This window comes from Urocitellus parryii, chromosome 4 (assembly GCF_045843805.1).
Source record: "Urocitellus parryii isolate mUroPar1 chromosome 4, mUroPar1.hap1, whole genome shotgun sequence".
Taxonomy (NCBI): Eukaryota; Metazoa; Chordata; class Mammalia; order Rodentia; family Sciuridae; genus Urocitellus; species Urocitellus parryii.
In genome coordinates this window covers 20,021,635-20,040,362 of record NC_135534.1, presented here as the reverse complement: position 1 = coordinate 20,040,362, position 18,728 = coordinate 20,021,635, and the positions used below count along the sequence as shown (strand labels likewise).

The 18,728-nt window shown below is 40.7% G+C and overlaps 1 protein-coding gene across 1 annotated transcript in view; it reads right to left on the bottom strand.

Moving 5' to 3' along the window:
- Positions 1 to 3,295: 3,295 nt before the first annotated feature.
- Positions 3,296 to 18,728, bottom strand: part of Agbl2 (AGBL carboxypeptidase 2) — a 33,841-nt gene continuing 18,408 nt past the window's right edge. Inside the window, exons 9-17 of the mRNA XM_026399173.2 lie at positions 16,563 to 16,719; positions 15,238 to 15,364; positions 14,839 to 14,939; positions 13,396 to 13,526; positions 9,400 to 9,466; positions 8,019 to 8,144; positions 7,419 to 7,526; positions 5,387 to 5,464; positions 3,296 to 3,469 (exon numbers count right to left, since the gene is read on the bottom strand). Coding sequence (XP_026254958.2) covers positions 3,296 to 3,469; positions 5,387 to 5,464; positions 7,419 to 7,526; positions 8,019 to 8,144; positions 9,400 to 9,466; positions 13,396 to 13,526; positions 14,839 to 14,939; positions 15,238 to 15,364; positions 16,563 to 16,719 — 1,069 coding nt within the window. The remainder of the gene's footprint in view (positions 3,470 to 5,386; positions 5,465 to 7,418; positions 7,527 to 8,018; positions 8,145 to 9,399; positions 9,467 to 13,395; positions 13,527 to 14,838; positions 14,940 to 15,237; positions 15,365 to 16,562; positions 16,720 to 18,728) is intronic.

Below are 18,728 nucleotides of genomic sequence, written 5' to 3'. Positions count from 1 at the left end.
GCTTGGCACGTGTGTGGCACGGGTTTGATCCTCAGCACCACATACAGACAAAGATGTTGTGTCTGCCGAAAACTAAAAAATAAATATTAAAATTCTCTCTCTCTCCTTTCTCTCTATCTTAAAAAAAAAAAAAAAGTTGACCTGAGGCCCTGGGGTTGTGGCTCAGTGGTAGAGAGCTTGCCTAGCCTGCACGAGGCACTGGGTTTGATCCTCGCACCACATAATTGTAAAATAAAAATATTGTGTCCACCTAAAACTAAAAAATAAATATTAAAAAAGTGTTGACCTGAAATCCATTTTGAATCTTAAGAAATTACTTCTATTAGTGAATACACAGTTGATTTATAAAGAAAACAAAGCACCAAATATATTCATGGTTCTTCCCCTATGCCCTTGACCTTCATCAAAAACTGCTGAATATAAGTTGACCTTATATATCTGAAGACCTGATTAAAATGCTTATTTTCTGCTTTACTCTGGTTTCCTTCTCCTAGCTCATGTTCAGTGTGATGAAGATGCGTCAAGCTGTTTCTCCAGCAGCATGAGATGGATTTACACTGTGCAGGCCCACCTGTTAGAATGCTATTCAAAGCCTTTTTTTGTTTTTGTTTTTGTTTTTTTTTTTGGTACCAAGGATTGAAGCCAGGGCATTCAACTACTGAGTCACATTCTCAGACTTTTTACATTTTTTTTTTAAAGAGAGAGTAGGGGGGGGAGAGAGGGAGAGGGAGAGGGAGAGGGAGAGGGAGAGGGAGAGAGAGAGAGAGAGAGAGAGAGAAATTTCTTTAATATTTATTTCTCAGTTCTTGGCGGACACACATCTTTGTTTGTATGTGGTGCTGAGGATCGAACCCGGGCTGCATGCATGCCAGGCGAGCGTGCTACCGCTTGAGCCACATCCCCAGCCCTACATTTTTATTTTGAGACAGGGTTTCTCTAAATTGCTTAGGGCCTCACTAAGTTGCTGAGGCTGACCTCGAACTTGCAATTCTGCCTCAGCCACCTGTTACAGGTGTGGACCACCACGTGCAGCTGCTGTTCAAAACTTTTTGTGTGGGTTTAGTATTGGGGATTGAATCCATGGGTGGTCTACCACTGAGCTTATATCTTCAATCCTTTTTTTCTTAACATTTTGAGACAGGGTCTCACTAAATTGCTAAGAGCCTTGCTAAAGTGTTGAGACTGATTGTGAATTTGCAATCATCCTGCCTTAGTCTCCTCAGATGCTGGGGTTATAGGTATATGCCACTTTGCCCAAATGACATTCAAAAATTTCTAGCCAGAGTCACTCCTTTAGCCTCCTACCAAAGCTTAAGGAGAAATGACAGGCACATTGGCTCTTAGTTACCATAGCATGAAAATTCCTGTGTGGTACTTCTTCCTCATCTGAGGAGGAAAACTTGCCACACTCTTCTGAAAACAAATATCAATCCTTTAGAACAATTGCCACTTCATATGAGATGAACAGGGCTAGAAATTCACTGTAATGGTCTTTTAGAAGTTACGATTGTTGTTATTATTATTATGTGTGTGTGTGTGTTTGTGTGTGTGTGTATGTGTGTGTGTTGCTGGGAATTGAACCCATGGGCTCATGCATACTAGTCTTTTAGCAATTATTTGATGTGATGCTTCTCCTGAGTTTCATAGGATTATCTTCTTTTTAACCCTTCAACACACATGTAAGCCACATGTTTAGGAAGTTTAGTGTTCAAAACACTTTCTGTGTGTGTGTGTGTGTGTGTGTTGCTGGGGATTAAACCCAGGGCCTTGTGCATGCAAGGCAAGCATTCTACCAAGTGAGCTATATCCCTAGCCTCAAAACTTTTTTTTTTTTTTTTTTTTTTGAGATGGGGGTTTATATTGCCCAGGCTGGTCTGGAACTCTTGGATTCAAGTGATTTTCCCGTCTCAGTCTCTCCAGCAGATACAATCATTCCTGGCTTCATAAAGCTCACATGATCAGTGATAAAAACAACTGATCATGTGTTCTGATATTTGATTCCAAAAATAATATCATCATACTGAGATGCTTTTTACAAATTTCTTCCAAATTTATTTGGAGCAAAAACAAGTATTTCTGAACAATTTTCAAACGAAGTTTGTCTCCAGCATTTTATAATTCTTATTTTTTTTGGTACAAGGGATCAAACCCAGGGGCCCTTAACCACTGGGCAACATCCCTAGCCTTTTTATATTTTATTTAGAGATAGGGTCTCTCAAGTTACTGATGCTGGCTTTGAACTTGAGATTCTCCTGCCTCAGCCTCCAGAGGCAGTGGGATTCTAGGTGTGTGCCACTGCGCACTGCTAGAAAACATTTAATCCAAAATGACAGGTAAAGGGCTGGGGATGTGGCTCAGCGGTAGCGCGCTCGCCTGGCATGCGTGCGGCCCGGGTTCGATCCTCAGCACCACATACCAACAAAGATGTTGTGTCCGCCGAGAACTAAAAAATAAATATTAAAAATTCTCTCTCTCTCTCTCTCTCTCTCTCTCTCTCTCTCTCTCTCCTCTCTCCTCTCTCCTCTCTCCTCTCTCCTCTCTCCTCTCTCCTCTCTCAAAATGACAGGTAAAAGGAAAAGTCAAAACTAGAGGTAGCCTGTTATAAGCTATAGTGACTCCTCTTTAATATGACTCTAGCATGCTGAGACGACATGCTGAAAACAGCAGACTATGCTTGGTGTTCATGAGGGACCATTGCACAAAAACTGCTACAATAAGATATCTGTTCACATAAGATTATGCAGTTAACCAATCAAAGGAAACAAGTGGTTAGAGAGAAAGTACTTTAATCATTGAGTTAAAAAATTTACATAACCTTGTTGAACATAATATATGCAATATTAAATTTTGAGTAAAACATGAATTGTTATCTCTCTGTGGGAATAACTCACTTTGAGAAAAACTGATATACATATAGTCTGATTGTTTATCACTTGAAAGCTTTGATACAAGGCTTATTTTAACATAGCACACTCCCCAAACATGTTTATAACATAATTTGATCTATTAAAATTGATTTGTAGCTAATTTTAGAGAGCATATCTATTAGTTAAAAATGAGGTTTATCTGTGTGGTAGTTCCATGAGCACAGATGTCATCATAATAAAAATCTTAGGAAAAAATAACTGAATGCATAAGCAATGCATCTGAGGACATGTATGTGGTGTAAGTAAGTACAAAGTGTAAGGTTGTCGTGGTGTGATGAATGCACAGCACAACATACCACAACCCCTTACAGAATGCATAGAACCCAAAGACTCTGAGGAAGTGTCTGTGTGGCACAGCCAAGGCACATCTACGGGTATGTGTTTACGTGCAAGGATGGGTATGCTGCCATAGCAGTAGTGCTTCTTTTTGTGACAGGATATCTGTTGCTAGGCCAGTTTGGCTTCATACCTGGAGCTGACTCTTGGCTGGAGTCTGTGCTTCCTCTTTGGGGGCATGATGGTGTAAAACCTGGCCTCTTACTCTGTGCAAACAAGATAGAAGAGTTGAATTCACTTTCTTTTGCAAATTCTACAGTTACAATTAGGACTCAGGTTGGCCTTACAAGGAATTAGTGGCGAGTATTTGTGTTTTCTCCCCCATACCCAAGTGGTCAACATTGTTACAGGACAGAGGTAAATTAAGCATTTGTCCTAGTCTCTCAGATACCCAAGTTAAGGTCCAGAGGCAACACTTGAATTGTCCCAAGAAGCAGAGGGACTGTATTTCATAAGTTGTCTAGAAACATTACACAAAGAGAAAAACTTGATCCATCAAGATGGCTGCGCCACGTATTCAACTGTTTATCTGATATGCCCATATCCCTGTTAGAGAAATATTCCACTAGAAATTTTAAGCAAATTAAGTAAAGATTAAGGTTTGGATGGCTTTCCTCCAGTATACTGTATTTAATTTAATCCATGGTTACTTGTCACAATCTAACCAGTATGTTTCATTTTTGGAATATGGATTTAGCTACCTACAGACCTTGTGAAATGAATGCTAAATGAGGAAAAAGGACAAGTTCCTCATTTACCAGTCTTTACCTCCAGCCCTTTTTACTTTTTATTTTGGGACAGGGTCTTGCTAAGTTGTTCAGGCTGGCCTCAAAGCTGCAAGCCTCCTGTTTAGTTTAGGCATGTACCATAGCACTTGGAAAATTTTCTGATTTGACTTCATTGAAACCTCTTTTCTTTGCTCTTCAGTTTCTGTCACTCATAGAGGATCTTGTCTTTATAGATAGTCCTTTAGGAGCCCCACACATAGAAGCAGGTTCTCCAGAAGACTCTGATAGGTAAATGAGAGCATCAACCTAGGAATTCCCAAACAACAGACTTTGGAAAACAGCAGGGTCACCCTGGGAAGACTGTCCACTCTGTGTCTAATATGCCTAAGTTAACCTGGTGATTCTCAACCTTTGTTACAGTCAGACTCGTGTGAGCCACTCCTTCCCACAGATATACCCAGGGCTATGTGAGAGGACAGCTTACTAGCTGATGCCCTCTTTCTTTTCTCCCTCTTAGAATACGCACGTGTAAATGTACGTGAGAGATTGTGAAAGGGACCAGGTTAATTCTTATGAGACTGGATTGGTTACCACAAAAGCAGGTTGTAATAAAGTGAGGCTGCCTCCTGTGCTTTGCATTTTTCGCTTGTCCCACTTGCCATTCCATTTTTCCGCTATGTCATGATGCAGCACAAGGCACTTGCCAGAGGTATACACACCCAATCTTGGACTTCTGGCCTTCAGAACTGTGAGCTAAACAAACTTCTTTCATTTATAAATCACACAGTCTCAGGTCTTATGTTATAACAACGGAAATGGAGTAAGACATTCACAAACCTCAGATTGAGTGACCAGTGGTAACACTGGCTGTGAGGTATACCTCACAACTGATGGTGACATCCCATGTGTTGCTGACATCTTCTTGGGCTGAGAACTGCTACATTATGTATTCTCTATCTAAACTGACATGTTGCCATACAATTACAAAAACAACGGCAGCCTAACAAATGTTTGTTAAAATAAAATTAAATTCTTGTTAGCATGCTTTCAGATTTGGGTGGTCTTCCTCAGTTCCTTAGTACCATGTGGACTAAGTCCCAGGGTGGCCACGTGGTGTGTAGCCTAAGGGCATAAACTGCCTTAGATGTTCACCTGGGCAGAACAAATCTGGGAAGGACAGTAGTATCATTCCCCCAAATCACATAATACATTTGAAAACTAATATTAATTGCTCGCTTAATTGCTGGTATATGTACACATATATGTATGTATGTACGTATATATATATGCACCATATATATGCCAGCAATTTATACACGCGCGCGCGCGCACACACACACACAGTATGTGAATATACATATATATGTATACGCACATATATATTATGTGAAGTACCTGCATTTTCTCTTTATTCTTACGTAGAATCAGTGTCATTTTGGAGTCCATGGAGGTGCTTCTTTCTCCTCCATTTAACTGTGTTTAAAATAAATGAACATATCCTCACTAAATTTTCCATGTGAATGTGATTTTATTGAATATATATTACTTGTGTGCATTTTATTCATGCATGTTTACTCATGATGATATTCTAACACAAAAAGAAAGTCAAGACACAAATGAGTAACAAGTCAATGAAAAGAAGGAAAGGGGACCCAATGTTTATTGGGTTCCTACCGCATGCCAGGTACTTTATAGCTTCACTTCTAATGCTCACAATAAGTGAGGATGAAGATATCATTATCCCAATATTTTAGATGCAAAAACTGAGTCCTTGGCTGGTTATGTAACTCACAGAATATAGACTGAGCATTCCTTATCAGAAATGCTTGGAACCAAGAAGCCAGGAACAGTGGCACACACCTGTAATCCCAGTTGGCTCAAGAGGCTGAGGCAGGAGGATTACGAGTTCAAAGCCAACCTCAGCAAAAGCAAGGCACTAAGCACCTCAGTGAGACCCTGTTTCTAAATAAAATACAAAATAGGGCTGGGGATGTGGCTTAGTGGTCGAGTGCCTGTTATTTCAATCCAAAAACAGAAAAAAATAAATGCTTGGGACCAGAAGTGTTTCAGATTTAAGATTTTTTTCCCAATTTTGGAATATATGCATATACATAATGTGACAGATATCTTAGGGGAGGTGACCTAAATCTAAAAATGAAGTTAAGCCAGGAGTGGTGAGCACACCTGTAATCCCAGAGGCTCAGAAGGCTGAGGCAGGAGGATTGCAAATTCAAAACCAGCCTCAGAAAGTTAGAGAAGTCTCAAGCAACTTATTAAGCCCCTGTCTCTAAATAAATTTAAAAAGGCTAGGGATGTGACACCCCTGGGTTCAATTCCTGGCACCAAAAAAGAAAAAGAAAAATTAAGTTCTTTTATGTTTCATATGCACCTTATACACATACCCCTACTAAGGTAATGTTATGGAATACTTTTAAATATTAGAAATTTTGCATGAAACAAGTTTTGTGATACAGAATTTCCCCTTGTGGTGTCACGCTGACCCTTAAAAAGTTTCAGATTGTACAGCATTTCAGATGATGGATGCTCAACCTGTATTAAATTGTGGGGATAGAAGAGGAATTTAATACAGACCCAAACCTGTGCTCTTGCCACCATTACACTAGACATCAAATGACCCTCAATACTGAACAGGAATGGCTATGCTCTGTGGAGGTTCCCCAGTATAGTGTGGTAAGATCTCACTGTACCACTCACTGTTAACTGTAGGGTGGCATTCCATGCAAGGGCTTTTGTACCATATCCACTAAGAATTAGCTACTATTGTATCAAAACCTATTTTTATATATAAAAGAACCAAGGATTTTATAGTCACAAAACTTTCAAGTACTAAAAATTGGGTGCCTTTCTTCTGTTTTTTTGCCACTGCATACAACTGATATAAATTCCTGATTGGTTTTTAATATCACCCCCAGACTTGAAGGCTCCTGGTATTTTATTCAATGTTGAATTCTCAGCATTCAGTAAAGGGCCTGTTGTGTAGTATGCACATGATAAAATATGTTAAGTGGGGTGGATAGATGGTGAATTCACAGCCTGTTCTTGTGTTATTGGTATGAAATCACAAGTCACCAGTATTTTATATTAGAATTCAGGGGCTGGGGATATAGCTCAGTTGGTGGAGTGCTTGCCTTGCATGCACAAAGCCCTGGGTTCAATCCGCAGCAATACACACACACACACACACACACACACACACACACACACAGAATTCAGCAGTGTACAAACAAAGCAGTGTCAATGTTGTCCTCCTACTACCACACACACACCAAATTTTATGTTCCCTGCTTCCAGTGGCACTAACAGGTACAGGTAACAGAAATGGCTATTACATTCTTTACCCTGTGAGAGACATGCTAACTGGAGACATAAGAGAATCTGTGTGACAGAGTCAAACAAAAAATATTACCTCACTGAGGCTTAGTTTTTCATTTTTCATTGCTGAAGATCTGAAATTCTCCAAAGTTTTGTAAAAGGTAGACTGCTTTTGCAGTGTAGGAGCAAGTTCTGCCCTGTCCTAGAAGAATTGAGTGAAAAGAGAATATTTTTCAATCGATTCATTGATAATTGACCCAATGCACATAACAGCAAAACTCCCACCTCTGAAAGCATTTTTGTTTTTGGAGAGCAGAGGGTTGAGGGTGGGTGTGGCATCTAGGAGCAGAATAGAGAAGGAGATGTCCAGTGTCCTTATCCTGGACCAGGCCTAATCCCTCAGCTACCCAGCCACTCTGGACTAGCTCCAGCCACCTCTTTTCCAGTACCACCTCTTTCCTCTGGAAATCTAGACTGGTATAGCAAGTCTGGATTTGCTGTACCAGACTGTAGGAAAGGATCAGTGGGCCATGGCTGAAACCTACTCAAAATAGTTAGAGGACCCAAAATACAAAGTCCCCCCACTTGCTACACCCTACTCTTTCTGGTTTATAGTAAACTTTAGATTTTTTTCCTGCTCCCTCTATGGAACATCAGGAACCAGACAGCAGAGTAGACATCAGGGCTTTCTTACGGAGGCATCTTCTGTTAACTTGAACTCTGGCATCAACTTATTTTTCTGATGCAGCTCATTTCGCTGTTTCCTAGTTTGAAGTGGCTTCTTTTTTTTCTTCTTGTCAGACATCATCTTTTGATTCAACTGTTCCAGAAAGTACAGAGAAACTGCTCACTGGGGGTTCCAGAATTATGCTTACCCTTACATGGCACTCTTCACACAACGGTCAAAATAAAATGTGGGAGCTGAGTGCAGAGGCACATGCCTGTAATCCCCAGCAATTCAGAAGAAGCTGAGGCAGGAGGATTGTAAGTTTAAGGCTAGCTTCATCAACTAAGCAAGACCCTAAGTAGCTCAGTGGTAGAATGCTTGCCTAGCATATGTGAGGACTGGGTTTGATCCTCAGCACCATATAAAAATATAAATATAAGTAAAATAAAGGCATTATGTCCATCCACAACTAAAAATATACTTTAAAAAATTAAAAAGGGCTCATGATTCATCTCAGTGGTAGAGCATCCCTCGGTTCAATTTTGGGTACCAAAGAAACAAAACAACAACAAAAACTCAAAACCCCAAAATGTTGTGGCCCTCATGTTGTTGGCTTGGAGAATAAGCAAATGGTTATCTTCTTACCAAAGGCTATTCTTTACTTAACACACCTGAATTCCACTATTACAGGTATACTGCCAAAGGGGCATTTATATCAATAACCAAATATCTATGATTTACAAGATAAAATCAGATGACTATGGCAATATGTCAGGTCTGGATCATTAGATGTGTGGTGGAAAGATTCAGTTTTGTTGTTACCAAAAAGTGGCTTTAATAATTAAGCATAAAAAATTATAAAGGGGGCTGGGGCTAAGTGGCAGAGTGATTGCCTAGCATGTGTAAAGCACTGGGTTTGATCCTTAGCACCACATAAAAATAAACAAAGGCATTTTGTCCATCTACAACTCAATTTTTTTTTTATTATAATAAAGGCTGGGTTTGTGGCTCAGCTACAGAGCACTGGCCTAGTATATGCACGGCCCTGGGTTCAATCCTCAGCACCACATAAAAACAAACAAATAAAATAAAGGTATTGTGTCCAACTACAACTAAAAAATAAATATTTTTTTAAAAAAAGTTATAAAGGACAAAACAAAAGACTCTAGGGCAGGGTGACCCAGTTAGAACCCTATTGCTCTTTCTTTTATTTTTCAGTTCAGGAGATGGAACCCAGGGCTTTGCCCATGTTAGGTATGGCAAAGCCATTGAGCCACACCCCCAGCCTTATTGCTATATTTTCTGTAGATATTAAGACTTTTGGAAAACTCACGAAATTATGCAGGAATGACATGATTTTTTTTTAAAGATTGCTAGTTCCTAGGTATAAAACTCAACATAATCTTACCTCATCTACTATGTTCAGTAGGTGAACAGGGAGACCATCTGAGAAGGAGCTGTCAGAACCACTGGTGCTAGTTCCAGAGGGAAAGAAGGAAGGGAAATAGCTGTTATTAACATATGCAGGATGTCTAAGATTTACCAGACCAGCCACATGGGATTAGATGTTTAGTCCACTATTTGCTGTATTGTCTATGCACCAGTTATAACATCTTCTTGACAAGCACATTCATTTATTCCTTCTGAATACCTGCTGTATGCCAGGCAGTATGTTTAACACAGAGGAGTCAGAGGAGTGAAGCAGAGCCCCTACACCAAGGAGTTCACAATCCATGTGACAAAGAGATACTGGTCCAAAGCGCAAAGTTGCAGAGGGTGTGAGGCCACAGGATTCTCAATGTGCAGCCCCAGAGAACAGCAGAGGCTTTTCCTCATTCATTCCTGTCTGGCTGGTACTAGTTTTGAAAGTCAGGATCCTCTGTAAAAATGTGTTGAATATATAGAAAAGTAAATCTAACAGTTTACTGACCACAGACCAGGAAATACCTTTTCTCCCCCCTTGGGTAGAGAACCAGGGCCTCGTGCAGCTAAGCAGGCACTCTTCCACTGATGACCCCCAGCTCCAGGGCAGTATTCTCCCTTCAAAAGTTTTAGACACATATCTAGACTAAAGTCTTCTCCACAAACTGTCCCCTCCTCTCTTTTACAGGTGCTAGAATGAATGGGGTCTCAGATAATCGATTCTTCCTTCCTTCATCATGTCCTTTACTTGAATGTCACATTATATTTTGCCTTTCCTGGGGTTTGATTGGCTAGAACTGATAGCTCTGATAAAGGCTCCAAATATTAAGTGTCTTAGGGACAAAAGTCAGACCTCATTGGAAGACAAGATTTGAAATCATTCTTTTGCCCAGCCCTTCATTCTTTTAGCATCTCTTCCCACCCTACCCCCCAATGCACCCTGAGGAGCCCTATGGCAAGACAGCAGGAAGAAAGCCCTGTCTTCTGTGATCTACTTTCCAATTCCCTGTTCTCATGAGGCTTTTCCAATCCAGTCAAGCCTTTGCTCTATTAATAATCTGAAGTTCCTTTTGGAGATAATAGAAAATTTTAACAAGGGAGATAAAAGCATTAGAAATAGTATATCCCAAAGAGCGTCAAAAATCATTTATGTACACATACAGACAGTAAACTCAAACTGGGCTTGTACCCTCCCAGCCTGCCTGTCTGCAGTCATGAGAATGGACAGGTGGCGCCCTCTGGAGGCTTGTGTTATCTGGCTTCCTGCCACAGAAGCCAGCAAATTGTTTTCAATAATTTTTTTTTCTTTTTTCTGAACCTGGGGATTAAACCCAGGGGCACTATACCACTGACTTATATCTCTAGCCCTTTTCTAGTTCTTATTTTAAGACTAGGTCTTGTTAAGTTGCTGAAGCTGACCTCAAATTTGTGATCCTTCTGCCTCAGCCTCCCAAGTCTGTGGGATTACAGGTGTGCACCAGTAAGCCGAGCTGTTTTCAATACTTCTTAACTTCATCAGTTTCCCTACTGAGCCAGGAACAGTGGAGAGTCTGGCTATTTCTGAGCTGATTCCCCTGGGCTCTATATCCATGTGTTGACATGCAAGGAACATTTTGTTTTTGAGGCTAAAAGTGGAGAGGGGTTGTTGCAGTGGGTTTGGAGAGTTAGGCAAAGACTGAGGAAGAGTGGAAGGGGTGATGTGATTAATGGGGAACCCTACCTGGCCTGAAGGTCTGGTTTAAGGTTTCTAAGAAAACATTTATGAGACTCAGCCAAACCTGCTTTAGGGTCCAGATCTCAATGTGCCGCATAGAACGGATAGAAAGCCAGCCCTATCCACTGTGCTCCATGGGCCAGAGTACAGACTCCAGCAGAACTCCAAACCCAGCCCAGCAATCTTTTATTTCTTTATTTTTTATTGTTTAGTTATAGGTGGACACAATATCTTTATTTTATTTTTATGTGGTGCTGAGGATTGAACCCAGCACCTAATGCATGCTGAGCCACAACCCCAGCCCTCAGCCCAGCAATCTTTTAAAGGAGCTGAGGCAGCCTAAGGCACCCTGGCCAGTAAGCTGGAGTAGAAGGTATTCTTGCACACTGTGAGATACTCGCCCACAGAGGGCTTCTTGAAAGAGCTGGGGATACTATAGGGTAGAAGTGAGATCCTGCATCCTAACTTAATTCAACAAATATTCACTGAACTCTCCCTCTGCTAGGTACAGAACAGGCCTCATTCCAGGCACATGAGACACATGTAAACAAAATAAAGACCTCTACTGCCTACTAGGGAGAAAGACAAGAAACAACTGACACAATAAAGATTTTTAAATGATAAATGACAGGAGGTGATAAATGTTATATATTAAAAAAAGTAGAGCACGGAAGTGGGAATAGGGGTAGCAAGTTGCAGGATTAGAGTAACCCACGTTGAGAATGGTAACATTAAGTGAAGACCTGAAAGAGGTGAAGGGATTAGTCATGTGGATATCTGGGGAATTAGGCATAATAAATTATTAGTTCAGGGGCTGGGGTTGTGGCTCAGTGGTAGAGCACTCGCCTAGCATGCTTGAGGCACTGAGTTCAATCCTCAGAACCACATAAATGTAAAATAAAGATACTGAGTCCATTTAAAACTAAAAAATAAATATTAAAAAAATGAATTATTAGTTCAGTCTCTGAAGCTGGAGAGGGCCTGGCAAGCCTGAGGAAGAGTGAGAAAGCCAGTGTGGCAGTAGCAGAGTGTGAAAGGGAGGGTGGAAACCATGGCGGCATGGCTCAGTGGTACAGTGCTTGCCAAGCATGTGCAAGACGCTGGGTTTAATCCTCAGCACAACCAAAAAGAAAAAGAAATACGTGTGTGAGTATATGTGTGAGAGAGAGAGAGAGTGTGTGTGAGTGTGTGTGTGTGTGGTTGGTTAGTTAGAAGCACTATCTTTCATGGAGGTTAGACTTTGGAGTGTCCACGTTTGCTGGGAATCCAGCTCCTCCAGAGCTATGGTTGCCCCATCTGCTTCAGTGAGAAAGAGGAAATAACCATAAATAACCACACACTGGCGGGAGGACCCAGATCCTGAGGACAAAAAACTCTATGAGAAGAATCCAGACTCCCATAGTTATGACAAAGGTCCTGCTGTGAGTCTCTGGAACACTCAGGTGATCTTCTCTGGCTTCTCTATCATCCTGGTCTTTGTCAGTTCCTTTGTGACTTATCTGCCTGACTATGGGATGCAAGAGTGGGCCTGATGGGAAACTGAGAGGCTTGTGAAACACCAAGAGGCCAACAGCCTCCCAGTCTTGGAAGAGGAAGAATATTGTTGCTTTGGCCTCAATGATATTCAGCTATTGGAGGATGGGACTGACTAGCCCCCAGAGGGGGCGTCCTGGAAGCACCACCTTCCCTATTCACTACTGCCATTCTGCCCTCTCCTAAGAGCACCAAATTAAAGTGACTGCAAACTTGGGTGGGGGGAATCATGAGCAAATTCTAATGTTTGTAATTTCAATCTAGAATCCCAGTACAGTCACGATTCATACACCTCTCCCTCAACCACACTACTGCCTTGGTCTAAGCCACCATCACCTTTCACCTATATTGTTGCAAGAGAGCGTCACAGTCCATTTTTCACAGAGCAGTCAGTGTTCCTGTTGAAACTAAAACCTAAGTCAGATCATGACACTCCTCTACTCAAAACCTTCTGAAGACTTCCCATATCCCATGGAGTCAAGAGCAAAGGCTTTACGATTGCTCCAACGCCCTCCATAAACTGTGTGCTCAACTCCCTGTTTATTTCTAGGGCCCAGAACAGAGGCTGGCATGGACATGTGCTCAGTTTGTAACTGCCGAAGAAATAAAGTGAATTTAAGTGTGCCATGAACTGAGGATATGATTTCCTCTGTCTGTTATTATTGAAGCTCAAAACCAACAAAATATATGTATATATATATAAAACTTATTTTTCTTTGAAATGAAATTTATTACCTGGATTCAATGTCAGACAAAGAGATGTCACTCCAACTTCCTTCTAAATTCACTTCTTTTCCACGTTCATTGAATTTCTTGTGGATTTCCTGTTGTAAGAGTTCCTTGAGTTCTGCTAGACACTGAGTAAACTGTGACAGTGAAAAAAGAACTATTTTTGATCATCTATGTATTTATTCATCAAATATTTCCTGAGTATATGCTGAAAGGGGGAAAAAGATGAGTTAAGTTGCAACCCCTGCTACTAAGGACAGGTTAACAGATAAATTCCATAAGCTATAGAAATAAAAATATTTTTAGGGCAGAAAATACAAGCACTGCTTTAGCCTCTTTTCTCTGGCTATGGCCAACTTCTTAAATAATGCAATGGTCTGACTTATTTCATTTTTCTGAGCAGCAAAGAAGAAAAAGTTTGAATGGAGTTGTTTAGATTTTGGCATATGGTAAGGATGACTTGGCTGGGGGCAGAGCCAAGTACATTTGCCTAACTTGTGGAGGCTCTAGAATCAATCTCCAGCACAGCAAGCAAACAAAAAAAGCAATCAAAAAGAAAAGTTAAAGCCAGGCATAGTGGTGCATGCCTGTAATCCCAGCAACTCAGGAGACTGAGGCAGGAGGATGGGAAGTTTGAGGCCAGCCTCAGCAATTTAGCAAGACTATATCTCAAAATAAAAACAAAATGGGCTGATTTAGCTCAGTGCTAGAGCACCCCTGGGTTCAATTCTCAGCACCAAAAAAAAAAAAAAAAAAGTAGAGAGATTAAAATAGGCCATGCTGTGGACAAATTTTACTTTTCTCTTACAGTGCTGGGGGTTAAACCCAAAGCCTTGTGCGTGAGAAGCAAGTAGCACTCCATCACAGAGCTGCACCCTTAACCCCCAGATTTTCCTTTTATTTTTTATTAAACAATTGTATCCAGAATGGTGCACACCAAGCCAACATTTCAGAAGGGGTATGAGAGATAAGTTAGGGAGAAAGAAATAACCCACTGGAGAACCAGGGCCAAAGGAAGTCTTTGTGTTTTAGAAGAGGGGCAACTTGAGAACACCCACAGTTGAGAGGAGAGGAAGAAGAGGATAAAGTCCACCCATGCACAAAAGACGGGTTACTTTGGGAGAAGAGCAAGGACACTGATTTTCTGAAATACTTGTACCAAGTTGCTCTTTTTCTGAAATAGGAAAAAGGAAAGTAAGAACTGGTGTTGCCATGGGCAAGGCCAGAAGTGAGGGAATGGGATGCCAAAGGACAGTCTGTATCTCTAGAGGATGATGAGGTCTTACCATTTGTTGACAACACTGCAGGCTGGGGCTTTTAAATTTTCCTTAAATATGAAAGCTTCAAAAAATATTACGATGAAAATAAAGAACACATGTAATCCCACTGTACTGACTTTGAAACTGATCACAGTAAAAGCATCATGTTTCTTGAAAAAAACATTTTTACCTTTGTTTTGTCAGGATCACAGAAATCCAGAAGAGTGTCACAGACATGATAACCTAGGGACTTCAGGTCCTCAATAGTAAAGTGAATGTTTCTTTTATTGCCTGGAGAAAAATCCACAAACATTTCTTATTATATCTTAAGGATTGAACGGAAATCTAATTTATGAATAACTTTAAAAAATACCACCTCTGATTCTAGATCAATATGCTTCTGAACAATACAATACTTTCAAATATTGTATTGTGCATTCACATGCAGAGTACTCAAACTCAGTAGAGGGCCAGACAAGGAAATCCTCTAAATCACTATTTCCCCAGCAATCCCAGGCCTTTCATCTCCCCAGGTGCTGTGTGTGGCTTCCCCCTGTGTGTGACTCATGATCAACAAAGGAGAGCTCACCTAGGGTAGACCCACTGAAGGTAGATTCCATGGTGTAGCTGTTTAGGATTCCCATTCGCCACATCACTACTCTTCCTGTTCCTTCTTTGCACTTTTGGACCTTAAAATTACAACTATGAAAAGAAAACTAAAGAGAAATCCACATTCTCTGTTAATTATAAACTGACAAATATTTATTAACATCAAAAATTCATTTTTTTAAACAAGAATGTCTCCCTTGGTTGTCTATATACATTATTTCCTAAAGTATGTTCGATAAAACATTAATTCTGGGAGATGTCAATAGTCTTAAGGGGGGGGGAGGAGGAATTCTGTGGTCATGTCAGTCAGGGAGGTGAGGGTGAACAAAACTGAACAGAATTTCTCTGCAGGACCACTCAGAGCACTGCACATGGACTGTGATCCTCCAAAGGCTAGAGAGTGCATTTTTTTTGTTTTCAGTCTTAATTACCCATTCCTCCCTTTCTTCTTTCCCTCCACCAATGTGCATTTTGTTGGACTAGGGTTCCCGGGACAACTGGGAATACTGGCTTACTTCACCAACAACAGGATTAAAGGTGATAGATAACTTTGCCCACAAGAGTTTCAACTAATGCCCAAGTGGAATAATCGAGAGCAAATTTCAAAAACTGAGCTTGAGCTGGGGGTGTAGCTTAGTGGTACAGCATAAGCTTAGCATGAATGAGGCCCCGAGTTGTTGTCAGCACCAAAAGCTAAAAAAATCATTTTTATTAAGATATAACTCACACATCATAAAATTCATTCATTTAATGTGCACAATTCAATATTTTACGGAGTTATGTAACCATCACCATAATTGAAGTTTATAACATTTTCATTACCTCAAAGGTAAACTCAAGGGCTGAGGATGTAGCTCAGTAGTAGAGCGAAGCCCTGAGTTCAATCCCCAGCATTGCATGCACACACACACATGCACAAAAGAAAATCAATACTCAATGGCGGTCATGCCCCATTCCACCCTCCTCCACCAGCCCTGCTGAACCACTTTCTGTCTCTAAATTTGCCTCTTCTGAACACTGCATAGAATGGAATCATATGTTAAGTGGCTTCTTGTGTCTGGCTTCTTTCACTTAGCTTAATGTGTTCAAGGTTCATCCTTACCCTAGAGTATTAGCACCTTAATCTTTTTATTGCTGAATAACATTCCCCTGTGTGGATATATCACACTTTTTCCTCCATTGACTGATGGACACAGAGCAATTCCTAAATCTATTTTGCTGGGATTTACCAAATACTACTTCTAGGAAGCAGTAAGCTCCCTTGTACCTAAGTCTAATGGACAGAAAATTACCTCATGTGCTTACCTTATCTGGTGCATTTTTGCTTAACATTAAAGGAAAGACTCGCTCATGAAGCCAGTACTTCCGGTCGTTGTTATTGCAGCCATACAGGAAGATATTATTCTTACGACTGTGACCATGAAAATCACAATATAAAAGAACCTCTCTTTCTTCAAGAAGTCTGTTGAGAGGGCAAACAAAGGACTCAGGGGACCTCCAAATGCATGCAAACAATCCAGGATCATCTGGATTCTTTTAGGAGTATGGCTGTTGATACCTTCCCTCCTCAGAAAATCTCAATGCTAGTGGCCTCCAATGGACACCATCCCCATCCATTGCTGAAAACATGCTCTCAGGCCAGGTGTGGTAGCACATGCCTGTAATCCCAGCAACTCAGGAAGCTGAGGCAGGAGGATCCCAAATTCAAGGCCAGCCTCAGCAACTTAGTGAGGCTCTAAACAACTCAGTGAGGGGCTGAGATTGTAGCTCAGTGGTAGAGCCTGGCCTAGCATGGGCGGGACCCGGTTCGATCCTTAGCACCACATAAAAATAAAGGCATTGTGTTGTGTCCATCTACACCTAAAAAATAAATATTAAAAAAAAAACTCAGAGAGACTCTGTCTCAAAATAACTAACTAAATAAATAAAATAAAAAGGGTTGGGGATGTATCTCATTGGTAAAGCAACTCTGGGTTCAATTCCTCTTATGGAAAAAGAATAAAATAAAAATAATATATGCCCTTGCTAGAAGGACTCATAATGGAAAAGTAGTGGGTAGACCTGGATAAGTCAACAAGAAGTGGAGAAAACCTATTAAAAGAAGCCCACTGTGAAGAACATGAGGAAGGGAGAGAGACTGCAGTTGTAGGAAATCACAGATTGCCTTTGTTTCTGACTTTCTAGGGCCCGTTTCCTACAAGCCCTTCTTTGTCTCTGGATCACTCAGGACACTTATTCCAACTTCCCAAACATGCTCACTTTCTCCATGATGATGATGATTGGATGAAGAGGGTCATAACAATAATCATACACATTTACAAGGTACTTGTACTATGCTAAATAAATCACATGGACCATCTCATTTAATCCTAACAGTAACCACTCAATGCAGGTATTATTATTACCATTCTACAGATGAGAAAGCTAAAGCTCACTGAGGTTAAATCACCTGGCTAAGATCATAGATCCCACCAATAGTGAAACAATGTCTCAAACGCAGGCCAAGCTGACTCCCACACACATGCCCCTAGTTACTTTACCAGCCCAACACTACTCACACCTGTTCACACAGGTATGGTTAGAAGGTGTGCATTTACATTTTTTTTTTTTTTTTGGTATTGGGATTGACCACTGAGCTACATCCTTAGTCTTTTTTATTTTTATTTTGAGACAGCATCTCACTAAGTTGTTTAGGGCCTCGATAAGTTGCTTAGGGCCTCGCTAAGTTGCTGAGGCTGGCCTTGAACTTGTGATTCTTCTGCCTTGGACTCCCTAGTCACTGGGATTGCAGGAGTGTGCCACTGCACTCAGCTTCATTTGCACATTCTTATCCGCTGCATTTTCACTCCTTTAAGGTGGGGGCTATTACATTTTAACCTTTGACTGCTTTTACACAGGCCTGAAAAGTGCTGACTGATTTATCTTTCTTCATGAGAGGTAATATAAAATGGTAATAAGGGACTCAGACTGTGGAATCAGAGAGACTGTGTTCAAATATACACCCTGTCACTCACTAGCTGTATGATTTTGTTCAGGTCATTTAACATTTCTGGTCCTCAGTTTCCTCATTATATACAAGACAGGATTTTAATCCTAAAGGATCTCATTAATGTGGAGATTAAACGGATCATATAAGTAAAGCACTAACATACTGTCTGTCACTTCATACATAAACACTAATTATTAGCTACTATTGTTACTATACAAGTTTCTTTTTTAATATTTTATTTTTATTGTAGTTGGGTACAATACCTATTTTTTATTAATTTATTTTTATGTGGTGCTAAGGATTGAACCCAGGGCCTCACATGTGCTAGGTGAGCACTCTACCTCTGAGCCACAACCCCAGCCCCTAATATACAAGTTTCATCATGAAGACCTACAACTTCCCTGACCTCTGATCTTTTCCATTCAGTTGTTTGACTTCTAAATGAAAAGACTCTAGCCAAAGTGTTGCATGTTTAGTTTACA